This window comes from Amblyomma maculatum, chromosome 1, assembly GCF_055883805.1.
Source record: "Amblyomma maculatum isolate TAMU_Amacu chromosome 1, ASM5588380v1, whole genome shotgun sequence".
NCBI classification, from domain to species: Eukaryota; Metazoa; Arthropoda; class Arachnida; order Ixodida; family Ixodidae; genus Amblyomma; species Amblyomma maculatum.
In genome coordinates, this window is record NC_139344.1 from 220,461,504 (window position 1) to 220,478,713 (window position 17,210).

The window sequence follows — 17,210 nt, forward strand, 5'->3', positions numbered from 1 at the left end:
TCTATATCAAGCCTCATGTCGTGCATGAACCAGACAAGCAGCAGTACTCGTTCGCTACTGAAAAACGGAGGGAATGGGCATTATGAATGGTATCTGTGGCAGTCGGGTGCAGAAAATGGAAAGGCCATTATTGTCACAAGAGACTTCTGCACAGCACCCTGTTTCTGCCCTCAAAACAGGTTTGGCCGCCACTGCGAAGAGCTTTTCGCTGTGCAGAGAAGCTGACTTCCAGAGTTTTGCAAAGTGTTCATTACAGCCAAATGCGAAGTGTGACCTGTGATACATTTGCTGAGTGAAAGATGTGCACCACTACAAGAGGTTTACAGATAGGTTTGTGCTGTCTACAGTGACATTGTACGTCTCAATGAAATGTCCTGAAGATATTGTGCGATAGACTGTGGAGAAGAGGTGAAGTGAATTGTTAGGAGGCAAGATTGGCACCGATGGTGTTTGGAAAATTCAAGATGAACTTTGGTGGAATGAGCACGTGATAGCAAAGGAGTTGCATGAACTTGTTCACAAAGTATTGAAGAATGCCATTTTTGAGCATTCTCCATATAGCCTGGACCTGTTGGCTAGGTAAAGCCAAGTTCACTGTGGCCAGGAGTTTGACCTTCAAGTGTGAACTTAGCCTAAGTAAGTGTTGGTGTCCACAATCCCATGGTGTCTACCCACAAGCATGCTGCTCCTTTCTTTCCTCCAGGCCTAGTTTTAGAAAAAAATATAACAACTTGACCTTGACCTGATTAAGTGTAGGCATCCACGATTCCGTGGCGTCAACCCAAAAGCATACTGTACCTACCTTTCCCCAAACCAACTTAAAGGGGTGTTCACACGGAGGATTCTGGCGAGGATGGATGTGGAAAGCAGGTGCATGACGTCATGGGCCGGGCAAACTCGCCCCCACTCCCGAACTTACACATTCACACAGGCGATGGAGGGTCGTCGAGAGCAATGTTGACTGTTTCAAGCTGTACGCAGCATAACAGGAATGAAGAAGTACACAAGACAGCCGTTTCTGACCCACTAACGTTTCTTTGCCAGTCAGGGAAACAATGAACACAGCAAGTTTAGCAAAAAAAAAAAAAAGGGCACAAGATAAAATACAGGTAAGGGGCCCGCCAAAAAAGGGTTGAATACAAAAGACCCCCCTCCAGGGTGGGGTATATCTTATCTGCTCAGACCCTGCCCAGAGATTTTTTTCCTTATCTTGGGGAGTGTTTGTGCCGGCCCACTCAGATCTCCCCCTAGGAGATAGGAGATGGCGGCCGGCAGCAAAAAACGGAAAGCTAGGACACACAGCAGCCTTTCAAAGGCGTGACGTGCATGCATTGATGACAACCTCCAACAGGTACAACCACCGATGGTAGGCTAGCAGCCTACCATTCCCAGCCCTGTAGGACCAGGAGCAGCCACCCTTGCAAAATGTGCGATGTCTGTGCATGTTAAAGGCCCCCAGGTGGCCGAAATTACTCTGTAGCCCTCCACTACAGGACCTCTTTCACTCTCTGCTTTCACTCCCACCTTCCTCCCTTCCCTCACGGCGCGGTCCAGGTGTCAGTGAGAGGTCTGGCAGATACTGCGCCTTTGCTTTCTTATAGACCAACACCAATCTGTGACGTAAGCACGATACGGTGGCGCTTCTATCGCCAGCATGGTCCGACTGGGGGTGAAAAATAGGCTTAGCGCCCATAAGAATACATGGAAGCGAAATATTCCAAAGCAGTTTTCTAATTTCATGGGTCATCTGTGATGTCGTTATTTGGTACAGAGCAACCATGAACGCCCTGGAATAGATCGTGGAAGTGTGAAATCTCATTACCGAGGCGAAGTATTTTTAAAACACCGCGAAACGCATCGGGGTGCGAGTTGAGAGGGCGACCCATAGAAATACATGTAAACACAACTTACCGCAACATTTTGCTTGGTTCAGCAGCGTTGAACCCTTTTCATTTTTTGGTGAACATCTTGTATGACGCCCCGACGTCATGTTGCATGACACACTACATTCTCTTGCAAGTAATGCAAGTCTGACGACTTGCGGGACTGCTCACAGCACCATAGGCAACCTGCAATGGAGTTTGCTAAGACGTGTGGCGCTACCTGGTGGCGGCCGACGGGGGCTAATACTGAGGCAGCGCAGAAGCTGACGCCATGTATGTTGCGGCCGCTGTGTTCCTCCTGCGTTCGCGTTTTGTTATCTCAGTGAGTGTAATTTACTCATTTAGTGACTTCAATGGTCTCGTGCGATGCTTCGACTACTGTGCATGTGAACAAGAATAAAAATAAGTGCAGGGGCGACGAGAAAGACTGCCATAGTCACGAAAGAAACCTAAGCATACGGCTTGCTAGGAGAACCTGGGGAGAATGATGAGAGAAGTGGATAGTGGCTGTGAGAGAGTAATGCGACTGAAATTCGTTTTGGTATGGATCCAATGGCGTACAGACGCCAAGGAGCTAAAATAAGACGCTTGCCCGTTGTGCTGAGGAAACGGTATAAATTTCTGACTCGGCGAATCTCACGCTGGTTGGGCACTCTCCTCAGTACGCGCTCCGCGGTGTAAAATCTGGCGTGTACTGGTATATGCTGTGGAAGATCGAGTGGCATTGTCCTTTTAAAGAACGTAACGTCCGGGAAAGCAACACAGTCGCATAGCCGCAGCATCGAATTCCAGCCGCATTTCATCGGAGGCGAAATAAAAAAAAAATGCCCGTCGATCTGTGAACCAGATTTCTAATGCCAGATTTCTATTTGGAACCACAAAGCCAAAATATGTTCGAAACTTGCAATTAGATTTGAATACGCATATTTATATGTAAATTGGTTGGTTGGTTGTTCTTAAAGTGCTGAAAAAGTTGAAGTGGTGGAGTGTGGCGGCCCGTGATACTGTGTACGCGGAGCATGGAACTTCGTTCTATCGTTCCGCGCCAAACATTTCTTGCACCGACTGCTCAAGCTGCTCAAGAGTTTCTTGTCCCAGACGATAGACCGTTCCATCATTAGTAGCAACAGTAAAAAATCCTAACTCTAACGATCTCATTTACGGAAACTTTGCCATTGAGTGCCGGCATTTCCTGCCGCCTTTCCCCAAGCTTGAGGTATGGAGGAACAAAATGCATACCATTGTTGTTGTTTTTGTTAAGAGCTGTGGTTTTCGAACGATGTAGGGGACCCTACTCCCCGCCCACGGCACGCAGGCATATAGGACGGAGGCCTGGGCCTCCGCGACTAAATGCCAGGTTTCATTTAACGCACGCTACAAGCACACAGTGCTTGCAATCGACACGACATCCGTAGCGGGTACCGCACCATGCCTCCTGTATCCTCCACAGCACTGTCGAAAAGTGCACCATGAAGAAAAGTGTTCGTCATGATATTAAACTGTAAAGCGAAACCGCGAGGAAATTATGCTGCTCTAATCAAACACAAAGAACAAAAAAGTAACGGGGATCAATCTCTTCTTAGGCTCTCTATATGCTTTCAATGTTTGGGTATGAGGTGTGAACGCAATAAGTAAATGAAAAGCTACGTTTACAACATTTTTCATTCATTTAATGATTTCTTAATTCAGCATCACATATCCGACTGATGCCCTGAGACAATGAATTTCGTTACCAAAAAAAAAATCGTCTACTCACGCGAAATTCAGAGTTGTGCGCGCGGGTGTTGCGTCGCGAGCGGCGCGCACTTCGCGGTGACGTCGACACCGTTCACGTTCTAAACATGACCATTCTCGAACAGGCGGTGTCCTTTAATAATAATAATAATTGGTTCACAGGAAGGGAAAGGCGCAGTATCTGTCACACTTGCTCTGCGGACACCTGAACCGCGCTGTAAGGGAAGGGATGAGGGTGGGAGTGAAAGTGGAAAGAGAAAGGGAAGCCGTAGTGGAGGGCTACGGAGTAATTTCGACCACCTGGGGATCTTTAACGTGCGCTGACATCGCACAGCACACGGACGCCACTTCGTTTCGCCTCCATCGAAAAGCAGCCGCCGTGGTCGGGTTCGAACCCGGCCAGTATTGGTGTTCGGAAGTAGCTCTGAAGACATTCGATTGCCTTAAAACCGCAGGAAATGAGAGCCGAGATGCTTCCCGCCGTACAACGCGAACGCAACCCGACCGCGCCGGCCGCCTCAGATTACTCGGCGCCGCCGTTGGCGGCGCTGAACGCTACACTTCACTAGCGCCGCCTGGCCACTGCAGGTTGCCTATAGACCAACACCGTGTTTACAAACAAAGGAGGCGCTCGCGGCGTTGCAGCCGACTGGGGATGAAAAATAGGGTTAGCGCCCATAGGAATACATGGAACCGAAATATTTCTAAGCAGTTTTCACATTTCACAGGGCACCTGTGATGTCATTATTCAGTACAAAGCAACTATGAACATCCTAAAACAGATCATGAAAGTATGAAATCTCATTAACGAGGCGAAGTATTTTTAAAATACCGCGAAACGTATGGGGGTGCAAGCTGGGAGGGCGATCCGTAGAAATACATGTACAGTCGTGCCTCGTTAATATGGACACTTTAGTTTCCGACCAAAACTGTCCATAAAGCGAGTCATCCATAATAACGAGTCATGAATAAAAACGAAACGGATTTTATTGAGAAAAAAGAATTGTAATTAATGGATGCTTTTGTAGATAACGGCGTGCACTGGACTCAAAATTTGACAAACACTGGCAATTTTGAGTGCATTATCCTTATCATTGTTGTCTTCGAAAAATTGTAATGCAGTCTGAAGCGACTAGCGTACCATGACACCCGTGATGGTGGGCTTTGTGTTGGTCTAACTTTCGTGCACGAACTCCTCACTGGCCGATGAATCAGCGTCCGGTTCTCTACTCACCGCCACTTCCAAAATGGCCTCTTCACTGAGCAGAGTAGCCGCTAAGTAGCTGCTTGAGATTCTCCTGAGGCGAGGAAACAGCTGAGCTGTCGATACTAGTCCCTCACGGCTTGGATTGACTGAGATTGCTTTTGCCGCTTGTATTCACAGATTGCTTGCTACGCGCCTACGTTCAGCTCTCTTCTTTTGCGTTTAACTCCCGCCGTGCCAAAATCTAGACTCAAGTTGAGGGTTACAGACTCCTGATGTTTTGCACTTTCTTGCCTAGTCAACCTTTCTGCCTTTCCGTTCTTCTGATACTCTCTTTTTTGCCTTGCACTGTTTTTGTAAGGAAGCGAGGGAGTGAAGTTGGCAAGCTGCTATGCAGAAAGCTATCGAACATCCCATCTTCTTGGCGCCGTTTCTATGTGTTTCTATAAAACAAACACTGCAAACTGAAGTACAGTTTAGAACGACGGCAAGCTGACTACGAAGAGCTCAGACCTTGTCAAGGCTGCATCGTTGACTCAAAGCGAAGCCGACCTGCGGGCCTGAGGCGCAAAATGTCAGTTCGGCAGCGTAACAGGGACGAAAACCAGGAGCATGAGAGGGAAGCGCGAAGCGTGTCCAGGACGGGACGGGACGCCCGGTAACGGTTGCGTGCTCGTACATCGCCTTTCGTTTGTCGCCCTACTTTGTGAGTGCGTCTTAACTCTCACCGAAAAGCGTTAACGGCTTCATGGAACACATACTGTGCTTTGGGAAAGAAAACTTCAGTTCCCGCCGCCACTGTAGGCGTTTGTCTTTCTTCCTGTCATTTCTTTCTTACGCTTTTACCGGCCTCTGTTTTCACGTTTAACAGAATTTATTGCAACCACATGTGGCTGTTTTTCCGACTGCGGCGGCACTGCCGCTGCACCCAGAAATCTCCTGGTTCCCCCCTTTCGGGGTCTTTCTTACGCCGACCCTCGGTTTGCCGTGTACGCTCCTCTTCGCTCTTGCGCCCCCCCCCCCTCCCCCCTCTAAAATGGCAACACGCCCGCTTTGGTTCTTTCCAACCGCACAGGACTCGTTCAGACATCCGGCTGTATCGGCTGTCGCGTAGGTTCGCGGGCGGCGTACCCTTCTTTAACTTGCGTTCGGACTCCTCTGCTTTTTTTTCAAGCACTGTCCATATTACCGAGACAAAAATACATGGGCCCAAGTGGGCCGTGTGCATTCTTCCCCTGTCCATTGTCCAGACAGTGAGTTTCCATATTAACGAGGCATAAATACACTGAAAACGTTTCGTCCCCAGAAAAACTGTCCATAATTCGGGTCGTCCATATTAACGGGGGTCATATTGACGGGGCACGACTGTAAACACAACTTACCGGAACATTTTTCTCATTTCACAGAGCATCAGAAGTGGTGGCTGGTCGTTAAACGTTGACCAGCGCTTTGAAGAAGTGTGTGATAAAGTAGGGTGCGTCATTACGGAGGCAGTCTACTTTTAAAACTCCCCGAATAGCCTGTGTTATGTCCAGACACCGCTAAAAGGCAAGCTGGGTGTAGCGAATCGCGCAGTTTTGCTTACAGTCTGATATGCTGCCGCATAGGGTAAATGTCGCTCCAGTGATACGTGCTAGACAGAATTACATTTAAAAAGCAGTTGTCAAACGCCATACGACAATATGAACCGAACGAGATTCGCGCATTGCAGCAGACGACAGCGTATCTGGCGATACCCACCGCGGCCGCCTCCAGCTCCGGAGCGTCTGCTAGCGACAGCGCCGGTGGCGCATTGCCGTCTGCAACTGTGCGCGGTCAGTTTATCGTGCTGTGAACTGTCCCGCAAGTCTTCAGACTTGCAGTACGTGCAAGGGAATGTAGTGTACCATGCAACATGATGTCAGGGCATGATACAAGACGTTCACCAAAAAATGAGAGGGGTTCAACGCTGCTGTACCAAGTAAATTGTTGCGGTAAGTTGTGTTTACATGTGTTTCTATGGGTCGTCCTCCCAACTCGCACCCGCATACGTTTCGCGGCGTTTTAAAAATACTTCGCCTCGTTAATGAGATTTGATACTATCATGATCTGTTCTAAGATGTCCATGGTTGCTCTGTACCGAATAACAACATCACAAATGACCCTGGAAATTAGAAAACTGCTTTGGAATATTTCGCTTCCATGTATTTCTATGGGCGTTAAGCCTATTTTTCACCCCCAGTCGGACCACGCTGGCGATAGAAGCGCCACCGCTTCGCGCTTGCGTCACAGATCGGTGTTGGTCCGATATGTGACGTAAGCACGATGCGGTGACGCTTCTATCGCCAGCGTGGTCCGACTGGGGGTGAAAAAAGGCTTAGCGCCCATAGGAATACATGGAAGCGAAATATTCCAAAGCAGTTTTCTAATTTCACGGGTCATCTGTGACGTCGTTATTCGGTACAGAGCAACCATGAACATCCTAGAACAGATCACGAAAGTATCAAAACTCATTAACGAGGCGAACTATTTTTAAAACACCGCGAAACGTATGCGGGTGCGAATTGGGAGGGCGACCCATAGAAACACATGTAAACACAACTTGCCGCAACATTTTGCTCGGTTCAGCAGCGTTGAACCCTTCTCATTTTTTGGTGAACGTCTTGTACGACACCCCGACGTCATGGTGCATGACACACTATATTCTCTTGCAAGTACTGCAAGTCTGACGACTTGCGGACCGCTCACAGCACGATAAACTGACCGCGCACAGTTGCAGACGGCAATGCGCCACCGGCGCTGTCGCTAGCAGACGCTCCGGAGCTGGAGGCGCCCGCGGTGGGTATCGCTAGATACGCTGTCGTCTGCTGCAATGAGCGAATCACGTTCGGTTCATATTGTCGTATGGCGTTTGACAACTGCTTTTTAAATGTAATTCTGTCTAGCACGTATCCTGGAGCGACAGTATTATCAAGCTTATTTACCCTAAGCGGCAGCATATCAGAGTGTAAGCAAAACTGCGCGATTCGCTACACCCAGCTTGACTTTTGGCGGTGTCTGGATTCGTAATACAGGTTATTCGGGGAGTTTTAAAAGTAGACTGCCTCCTTAATGACGCCCCATACTTTATCACACACTTCTTGAAAGCGCTGGTCAACGTTTAACGACAGGCCACCACTTCTGATGCTCTGCGAAATGAGAAAAATGTTCCGGTAAGTTGTGTTTACATGCATTTCTACGGGTCGCCTTCGCCTCGATAATGAGACTTCATATTTTGACGATCTGTTCTAGGATGTTCAAAGTTGCTTTGTATCGAATAACGACACACAGGTGCCCCGTGAAATGAGAAACCTGCTTTGGAATATTTAGATTCCATGTATTCCTATGGACGCCAACGCTATTTTTCATCCCCAGTTGGCTGCGGCGCCGCGAGCGTCCCCTTTGTTTGTAAACACGGTGTTGGTCTATAACCCGATTTACAATTTACAAGAAAAAAAAATTAAAGTAGACCTTGACCTGATTAGGTGGAGGTGCTTACCATTAGAAAAAGTATGAATAAACTGGCGGATCGAAAAGGCGTTGCTACAGGGGATATCGCTGCAACACTCACAGCTTTCCCGCTATCGCTTAAACCCCCACAATTTTTTAGTGACTTTAAATGTCTAGTAGAAAAACGGTTGCCAATAATGAAGTGACACAAGAAGTCATGATGCTGTTTACAAAGCAGACAGAAGACTACTATGACCACAGTTACAAACACTGGCTCCCAGACAAGACACATTTTTAGATAATAGCAGGAAATATATGGAGGAATGTAATAAAACTCTTTTTGAGGTTAAGTTTTGTGAATAAAAGTTATCCACAATCATGCTAGCTTTGTATCATTACTTCCCAGACATGCTGCATAGTTTCGGGCACCAAAGGATTGTAAACAAAATGAAAACTTCTAATAAGGGATGGCTCCAGAAGACGTGGATTTAAATTTATACTGTCAGTTTGCCGACGCAGTGAGACAAGTTTTTCACTCTATCAGCCTCGAAAAAGACCTAATAAGTACTTTCTTCCAAAGCATGAAAAAAGCAATCATGCGCAGCCAAGTTCGCTAATTCCTTACACATCACAAGTCCCAGTTTATTTCATACGCCTATAAGAAAATGCAAATTACAGGCAATGTAGGTACACAACACACTGAAATGTCATTTCTGATTACGGCTTCCCATGAAGTTGATAGGCGTACACTTCGAAGCTTGGCGCATTTTTGCGCTTTTGTAAAATCACGGCATTTATGATCAAATCACAAATGGGCTCCTTTTTCAGGTACACATTTCAGTTGATCAATGCAAACCATATGTAGCCATACATCGGGAACGTCCACTTCGCGCGGATTTTAACGGTATGTGGTGCGACGTGTTCACTTCGAAGGAGCACCGCACAGGAACATATTATTCCCAGCTTTGCAGCATTTAAGGTAAGTTTCCAAATATATGTTTTTTCGTTCTGCATGTACGCAAGCTGCACATAAGTGTGTTACCGCATTGAATGCATTCATTATATTTGTACCGTCGTTGCCGAAAGTAACAAGGCTGCATGGTTTGCTTCTCGCATATATTATAAGCTAACGTGAATTCCCAGAGGAGCATTACTTGTTCAGATGCGAGGACAGGAGCTAGCCTTTACTTTGCACAGATTTGCAGCTTCAGAAGTGGTACGAATTCTCCGCTACCGGACTGAGAAATGGAAGAAGCAGTCTGGTTATTTTTGGTAAAGACGGTACATGCATTGAACAACTAGTGTATAATGGGTCCTTAGTGGCATTTGTGAAAAGCAATTCACAATTCGTGCGACACTGAACTGAGCCAATGAACTAAGTGAGCTTCGGAGCTCCCTTCCCTCGAAATGAAACTCCTTGGACAACCCATTGAAAAAAAAAAAAAAAAAAAAAAAAAAAAAAAAAAAAAAAGCAAACAAGCGAATGTCCTGATAGTTCGCATAATTGTGACAGGAAAGCATAGATAACCATGCAGTTTACTACCAACGCGTCAAATGGGCAATCCACAGAAGAATTCATTTATGAAGTCCAAAGAGAAGTGGCATCTATGAGATGAAAAGCGAACATGAGAACAAAAAATCGTCTTCTCTGATCGTCTCTTTCTCTACACATGCAGACACAAACATAGCCAATTTTCCTCAGAACAATTCCCGCGCCGTCTCGTACTGACTGAATGGCACTCATGGCACATTAAAATTATGGTGCGATCGGCGAGTTATTTGTTTAGCGGATGAAGCAAATGAATTTAGTAGTCATTCGGTAGTCGAGAAGACTGCCTTGCATGGCTACACAACCAAATCTAGAACGCATCGACCACGTACCCTTCGCAACGCACCCGACATGGCACGCGCACAGAATAGAACTGCGCCGCAAAGGCGATGCCGATGCGCAAGCAGCATAATAAAGATAAGAAGCATAATATAGTGCCACAAACAAATTTACTTGCACATGAGAATGAGCTTGTTACGTACCTCCTCAGTAGAAATTGTAGAACCCTTGCGTAGTTAGGATCGTCGGTGCGCAAAGCCCTATAACGGCCAGGATTCTCGCTGTTCCGTCTGCTGGCACTTTCCGACGAGGGCCTCTCACACATCCTCCCCGAGGAAGAACCAGTTAAGCTCATGCAGTCATTTCAGTGTGATTGCACTGATTAAATCCTAGCTGTTACGAAATAAGCCAGCCCGCAAGCTATCTTCAGACTCAAATGAACCAGCAGAGCTACCAAAGCCTGTACTATCTCAGCTGCAGCTATACAGAACACAAACAACCTGCTGTCGCAAACAGCTCACTGCTGGAATGGAACGCAACGCCGCCGAGCTAGCCGAGCCGAGAAGCCGAACTACCGTAGCCGAACTGGCCGAACGGCCGAACCACGCAGACGAACGACGCACACCGACATAAACAAAAGCAAAACCTAAAATAAAAAAAGGTATGTCTAAGATGCCTATAACTGGGTTTTTTTCTCCACTTAGAGTAATAGTTTGTCATGCTCTTCAAACAAATATCTGTTCTCTGCACAAGAAAGTTTAACAACCTACATCAGCTACACCAGTATAGAAAATCTTGGTGCAATAATTTTTGCTGCACTGCTGTAGCTGGTGTAGGTTAAACAAATGGCTCTTTTATCAGCATCAGCGCTGAAGCAGCGCATACACTTATTAAAGTAAATATGGCGTGATAATCAGTAAAATTATACCGTTTGGAAGAAACAACTGTAACGCATATGTTTCATGTATGTTTATCATTTGCACTATTAAAGTGCAGCAAGCAGAATGGTGACGGAATCGCATATAATTACGTTATAGGTAATTATTTATTGTTAAAAATTTTGATGAAGGTGTTTTGACTTTATTTAGGATTGTTGCAGATTTTTATGCGTAACATTCGTTGCCGCTATAGCAGCAGCGCTTCCTTCAGGTCACGTGATGTCATCTTTGTCCAGACAGGCAAATGGCGTTTGTGTAACCGAGCGCAAGTCGACGTCGTCGACGAAATAAGAATTTGCCGATTTTTGTATGCTGGCAGTCGTTTGGTGCTTGGTGCAATAAGTGCACAAATGTTATGGCTGCATGTTTATAGTGCATCCGTGTGCTTCTGTGTCTCCATGCAAATACAACTGCTGAACGACTGAGCTAAACACACGTGGGTTTGTGTACATTATCGTGCCCGTTCGCGTCAACGCTAAAGTAGTTGCAGAAAGCGTCTCTGACACTTTGCCATTCATCACAGTGTTCTAAGTAATCAAGTAAGAGCGATGGTAGTTAATATTATTGGTGTTAGCTTCATAGGAGCATATAGAACCAATAAGTACGATGTAAATGTCCCGTTTACCGAGTTGACGCTTCAGCTGAGACTGGCGAACATTGTATCTAACAGCCTTTCACACAAGTAAGTTTTTGCGATGACTGCTGTTAAAACTGAGTTCTTCCTGTGATGCTTAGTTTACGAGTGCGTGTGATCGTTCTTGATGTTGGTGGTTGTAAGAAACGCTCTAGCTTTACTAGATATTGATTTGGCGGGATGAATTCAGATCTGTGTCTGCGTTGCCGTTCATAAGTCATCTCGCTGACACTAGAGCAGGGAGAATATTTATTTGCGTTGGCTTTTCGTGAAGACAACAATGAATTTATGCAATTGCAGTGTGTGTCGTGCGATATTAATGTAATGTAGGATTACCCGTTCACTTCCGTAGTCTTTGAGAGTGCTGCGAGAGAGAGAGATTGAAATGCTTAAGCGCGCTTGCTTCAGTTGTTTTTTTTTTTTTTTTCTAGGTATTTCTGTGCTAGTGCGCTTCCGTGTTGTAATTTTCGAAACATGCCCATGCGTTTTTTTTTTTTTTTTTTAACTGCGTTTGAGACGAAAAGGCTGTACTAGAAGACGTCTACTGCAGACTTTTCGTCGGCGATTAGTGGCTTTTTACAGATCCGCTACAGTTCATTACGCGGGATTAAAGTGAGTTTGGCGCATTAGTGTTACAGCTGCCCACATGCCATAAAACCCAACACACAACAGCAGGATTAAAAGCAAGCAACAACATGTTAAATTCGCTGCCTGACAACCGCGATAATGCTGTTGCTTGTTTGTGGTGTTGGTGCTCAGCTTTATACCTGGACTTCAGTGAGATTGCTGTGCTTATTGGGGTGTGCACATTTGTCAGGTACGTAACCATAATCTGGAGGAGTGGAACAAAATAATTGGGAATGTGCTTGAACAGATGCTTATTTGCTTCCAATAGAAATGTTTAAGCGAGGCTGTTATTAGGTGCTTCTGAGCTTCTCATTCTGTGGCATACTTTAATGCACAGCAGTGTGTTTTGTGGTTTTTCGCTTCCCTCTGTTCACTCTAAATGTTGCCTGCACTTGCAAATTTATCCAGGGCTTTCTTCTATGGTAGCAGATTTTCTGTATCATCCCATATAACATAGACTTAGCATGGATATCCAGGGTGTACACATTCAGGTATCTTTGAGTGCATTTTGCAAACCATTTAATCTTGTGCAGGGCGAAGTAATGACTTGAATGCCTGAAATGTCTGATGCTCGTTTTCAAAACCTGTTGTCACGGGATGAGGCACTTTTGGACCGCAATCACGCCGTGAGTGAGATGCTGAGCAAGCCAGCTGCTTCCTGGGAGGAACAGAAGTTTGGTGAGTAGTTTTTTTTAATTGGTTGCCGAGTATGCTAATTCACTGGCATACTAGTTGGAAGTTCAGTCTTGATAGCTTGGAAGACAAAGCGATGCTAAAGCTGTTGTGTTGCAGCTACTATTCGTGGCTGTTCTGTTCATCTCTTTGGTTGATAATTACATTAGGACCATTTTGTAAATGTTCATATGTAATGTGTGTGAAAATGGCATGCTGGGCTAGCGTGTTTGACTTCTGCGTCAAACCAGCTGGTTTGTATTCTGTTGCTCTTGTCATTTCTGCACTTTTCACCACCCTTGACAATGTGTGTACACTCCGTGCTGGTTCTTACTCATTTGTTGGTCTTCAGCATACTGAGCTTTTCAGGTTAGTTCATTTCAGCCCTATGTTTCTTGGCACTGAGCCTATATAAGATTTTTTGCGTGGAATAGAAAGGTGCGAAAGGGGGAAACAGGGTTCTATTTGTTGAGAAGCATAGCTTAACCCGCGTGATTAATACCCCTGGCACACAGACAGTTTCAGTGCCCATTGAGTTGATGGAGATCGAACTCTGGGATCAGCCAGTGCCACTTGGCAGTTTTCAGTGACCATTGAACTCGTTTGGAATTGGCTGTATGGAGGTTTGCGAATCGCCATTGGAATCTCAAGGGCCATTGAGAGCCACCCTGCACTCGCCATATTGTGAAGAAACAAGACAGAAACTTAAAACAAAAAGTGTTTTTGATTGAATCACAAAATTTAGGTAACAATAACCAGTGTATAAACTAATTTTTATTCGCAGTCAGACTAACTGCTTGCAGTGTGTGCAGTGGTCAGATGTAAACAAACCAACACTGTTCTGCAGCTTGATGTAGCGTTTTGACCATGTTTGCCTCTGAGCATGCTTTGCATCAACTGAGACCAAAAAGAGCCCGACAAGTCCTGTAATGATAGTAACTACGAATGTGGCAGAGGTGATCACTGAGCTGCGGCAGCTTCGCTGGTGCAAATATGATTGAAACGATTACTTGGAAGTCTTTCATTTGTTCGTGTCACTCATAGACACCCTCGAGCTCTGCACAGAAAAGTGAACAATTTCTGATCGGTATTTAGAGGACGAACTGTACTGAAGTACTCTCGTGATGTTGTTCATGTAGCAAAGCTCTTTATTTTCTTGCTGGCACATATATTTCGAACGCAAAAAGCATTATACCAAAGAGAAAGCATCCTAATAATCGCACTGCCCCATGTGTTTCGCAAGCAATGCTGAAAGAGAACTAGCGCAAATCGGGCAACTGATGCAAACGGATTTTGATCGATCATTTTGTGTTCGTCGCAATACCAGCAATTCGATGAAAGTTTGGGTATTTTCGCGTTGAGGAAATAGGCGGGCCTTGAGGACAAGGAAATTTCCTTGTTGAGAAGACTTTTGTCATTGGTGAGCGGTTGTCATGGCAGTGATTATAAGTTGCGCATAAAGTTCTCATATCATGTGAATTGAGCGTTGGTTATGTAGAAGCTCTTCTGAATAAAGTCAGTTCCACGAAACTGCACATGGGGCTTGCAACTCACAGCTAATGCGAAAAGAGGAGACATCATAAGAACTGCAGAGAAGTTTGAAATTACATTAAATTCCCCTATAAGCAGTAAAATTGTATAGTTTCTTTTCTCTCTCTCTCTCTCTGTGTAAAGGGGGAGAGGGACCCTCTCAAGGGCGCGACAGACTAGAATCGCAACTTCCTGTGATTGCTCGCGATAAGTTTTTTAAATAGACTTGTGCTTGTTCAGTCATTTCCTTTCACAGCACGCACGCCTATTCTCACTGATTCCTCTTTCAGTAAACTCGTTGAATAACTTTTCACACCTTGCATTGTTTTAGATGACACAGCAATAAACTTTTTTTTACATTGCTATATACAAGAGTGCGGGAGTGCCGATCTAAAGCTATGTTCCGCGCCATACCTCAGAAGTTAGACATTAGAAAAGATCTGATTAGGCGGTAACGGAGGCCGTTTATTCGTAATCTTGTTCACTACATCATTTGAAGCCAGTAGCCAGCTTCATGCACTGCATGAACAGGCTGTCCAGCTGGGCAGCCTGGCTAGCAACTTTCAGCACGTAATGGAGGCAATCTGCGCAGCGCAGCAGTAAACGTGATACTTACTATGTTACCTTCTAAGGTTAGAGGGCTCGTATGCTCTAAAAATTTTACTCCATGACAGTATCAATGCCCTGCGAGAACACACTACAAAACAGAGGCCAGAAAGTAAAGCAAGAAACAGCGCTTGTGATCAAGCTGACGGCGCTGTCACACTTGTTTCACAGCATTAACCAGTGAATTTCGCATAGTAGAAATGCATTCTCCAAGGTAATATGTGACTTCAAGGCCAAAGGTGTCGTAATGTAACACTGCAACAGGAGCACGCAAAAGCTACATGTGTGCCGACCGCTCAATGCTTCCTCGCCGCGTGTAGCAGACGACGCGCCCGGCAAGGAGCAAGAGCTGACTGCAGCGCCACTAGTTCTTGCGATGGCCACCGGGGACACACTCCTCCGTTGCTTCAAGAGAACACCGAATGGCAAAGAAAGCACTGGTATCTCAGGAGGAAATCGACCAAAGATGGGAATCATATCGGCAAAAGAAACTTCAGATGCAGGCCCTCGTCCAAAGTAAAATAAGGCAGTCCAACGATGGCTGGATGGCTGACGTACACGATGCCTCTAGAGGCGGAGCAAGAAAATTCTGGAACCATATAAGCCGGCTAGGGAAGAAGAATCAAAGAAAGCAGGATCGGATTCAAGGTAACGAGGGAAATTGTTTAAAGGGAGACAACGCAGTGAACTACATTACATCAGTTATAGCCGAGTCATTTAAGAGCGACGATAGGGTAATCTCCGCAAATCAGGAAGCAACACAAGGTAGCAGAATACAAAGCAGCTTAGAACTGACCAATCTAAACTGGAAAAAGGCAGAAAAAAATATTCCTAAAAACACATCTACAGGAATAGATGGAATTTCGATCAAGCGTTCCAAAAAGTAAGGAAACATTGTTAAAAGCTCTGGAAACAGTCATAACGAATAAGCAAATTCCGGACAGCTGGCGGCAGAGTAAAATGAATTTGATTTATAAAGGGAAAGGAGACAGGATGCACATAAAATCTTACAGGCCGATTACCATAACATCTGTTATGTACAGGTTACCCACGCAGGTGGTGAAATTAAAAGTGCAAGCATGGGTAGAAAGTAACAAGATACTCGGAGAACTTCAGAACGGGTTTAGAAATGGTAGGCGCTTAGATGATAGCCTGTTCGTGCTTACCCAATGCATCGAAATATCTAGAATGGAAAATAGACCTTTGTATTTGGCCTTCCTGGACATAAACGGGGCGTTCGACAACGTTAGCAGGGAACTCCTGTGGAACATATTAAAAGAAGAAGGTATCGGTTATGAGGTAATAGAGTTCCTACAGGAAATATACCGGGATAACAAAGTAGAAATTATGTGGGAAGGGATAAGAAGCACGGAAGATGTCAAAGTATGCAAAGGATTAAGACAAGGCTGTCCTCTATCACCGGTGCTGTTCATGCTTTATATGATAAACTTGGAACGGAGGATACAAGAGAGTAACCTAGGTTTTAACCTGTAATATAGATTAGGTGGAAAGGCGGTAGAGCAGCGCCTCCCCGGTTTGATGTATGCAGATAATATTGTGCAGCTAGCTGAGAGTCTGGAAGACTTGCAAACTCTAGTTAGGTAAGTATTGCGGAGACGAAGGGGAAGCTCTAGGCTTCAGTTTCAGTGCAGTTAAGTCGGGTCTGATGATTTTCAATGGCTCAACTGATCAGGGTCTTAAAATACAAGGCCATGAAATACCTAGAGTAGCAGAATATAAATATCTGGGGGTATGGGTAAACGAAGGATTGGCATACATTGGAAAGCATGAGCAATCACTTAAGGCCAAAGGGCGAAGGAATGCCGAGATAATGAAGCATAAGGCATTGTGGGGATACAATAGGTATGAGGTTTTGAGGGGTATTTGGAAAAGATTTATGGTGCCCGGACTTACTTTCGGAAATGCGGTTTTGTACCTAAAATCAGAGGTACAGTCGACATTAGAAATAAATCAGAGATCCGTTGGACGATTAGCACTAGGTGCCCATGGCAAAACTACAAATGAGGCAGTACAGGGAGATATGGGCGGGGCATCTTTCGAAGTACGGGAAGCTCAGAGTAAAATA

The 17,210-nt window shown here is 45.4% G+C and overlaps 2 protein-coding genes across 13 annotated transcripts in view; one reads left to right on the top strand and one right to left on the bottom strand.

Annotated features, from left to right (window-relative positions):
• Positions 1-10,910, bottom strand: part of LOC146205665 (DDB1- and CUL4-associated factor 11) — a 101,535-nt gene extending 90,625 nt beyond the window's left edge. For 2 of the 10 annotated variants that reach the window (XM_084590321.1, XM_084590320.1), the window contains exon 1: positions 10,321-10,910. In XM_084590321.1, the coding sequence (XP_084446447.1) occupies positions 10,321-10,472 (152 nt within the window). In that variant the 5' untranslated portion in view covers positions 10,473-10,910. The remainder of the gene's footprint in view (positions 1-10,320) is intronic. The other 8 variants (XM_084590323.1, XM_084590322.1, XM_084590328.1 and 5 more) reach the window with 6 other exon arrangements.
• Positions 10,911-11,294: 384 nt separating this feature from the next.
• The window catches only part of Pcif1 (Phosphorylated CTD-interacting factor 1), a 145,330-nt gene continuing 139,414 nt past the window's right edge, over positions 11,295-17,210 (top strand). The window contains exons 1-2 of one of the 3 annotated variants that reach the window (XM_084590331.1): positions 11,295-11,737; positions 12,850-12,994. In XM_084590331.1, the coding sequence (XP_084446457.1) occupies positions 12,868-12,994 (127 nt within the window). In that variant the 5' untranslated portion in view covers positions 11,295-11,737; positions 12,850-12,867. The remainder of the gene's footprint in view (positions 11,738-12,849; positions 12,995-17,210) is intronic. The other 2 variants (XM_084590333.1, XM_084590332.1) reach the window with 2 other exon arrangements.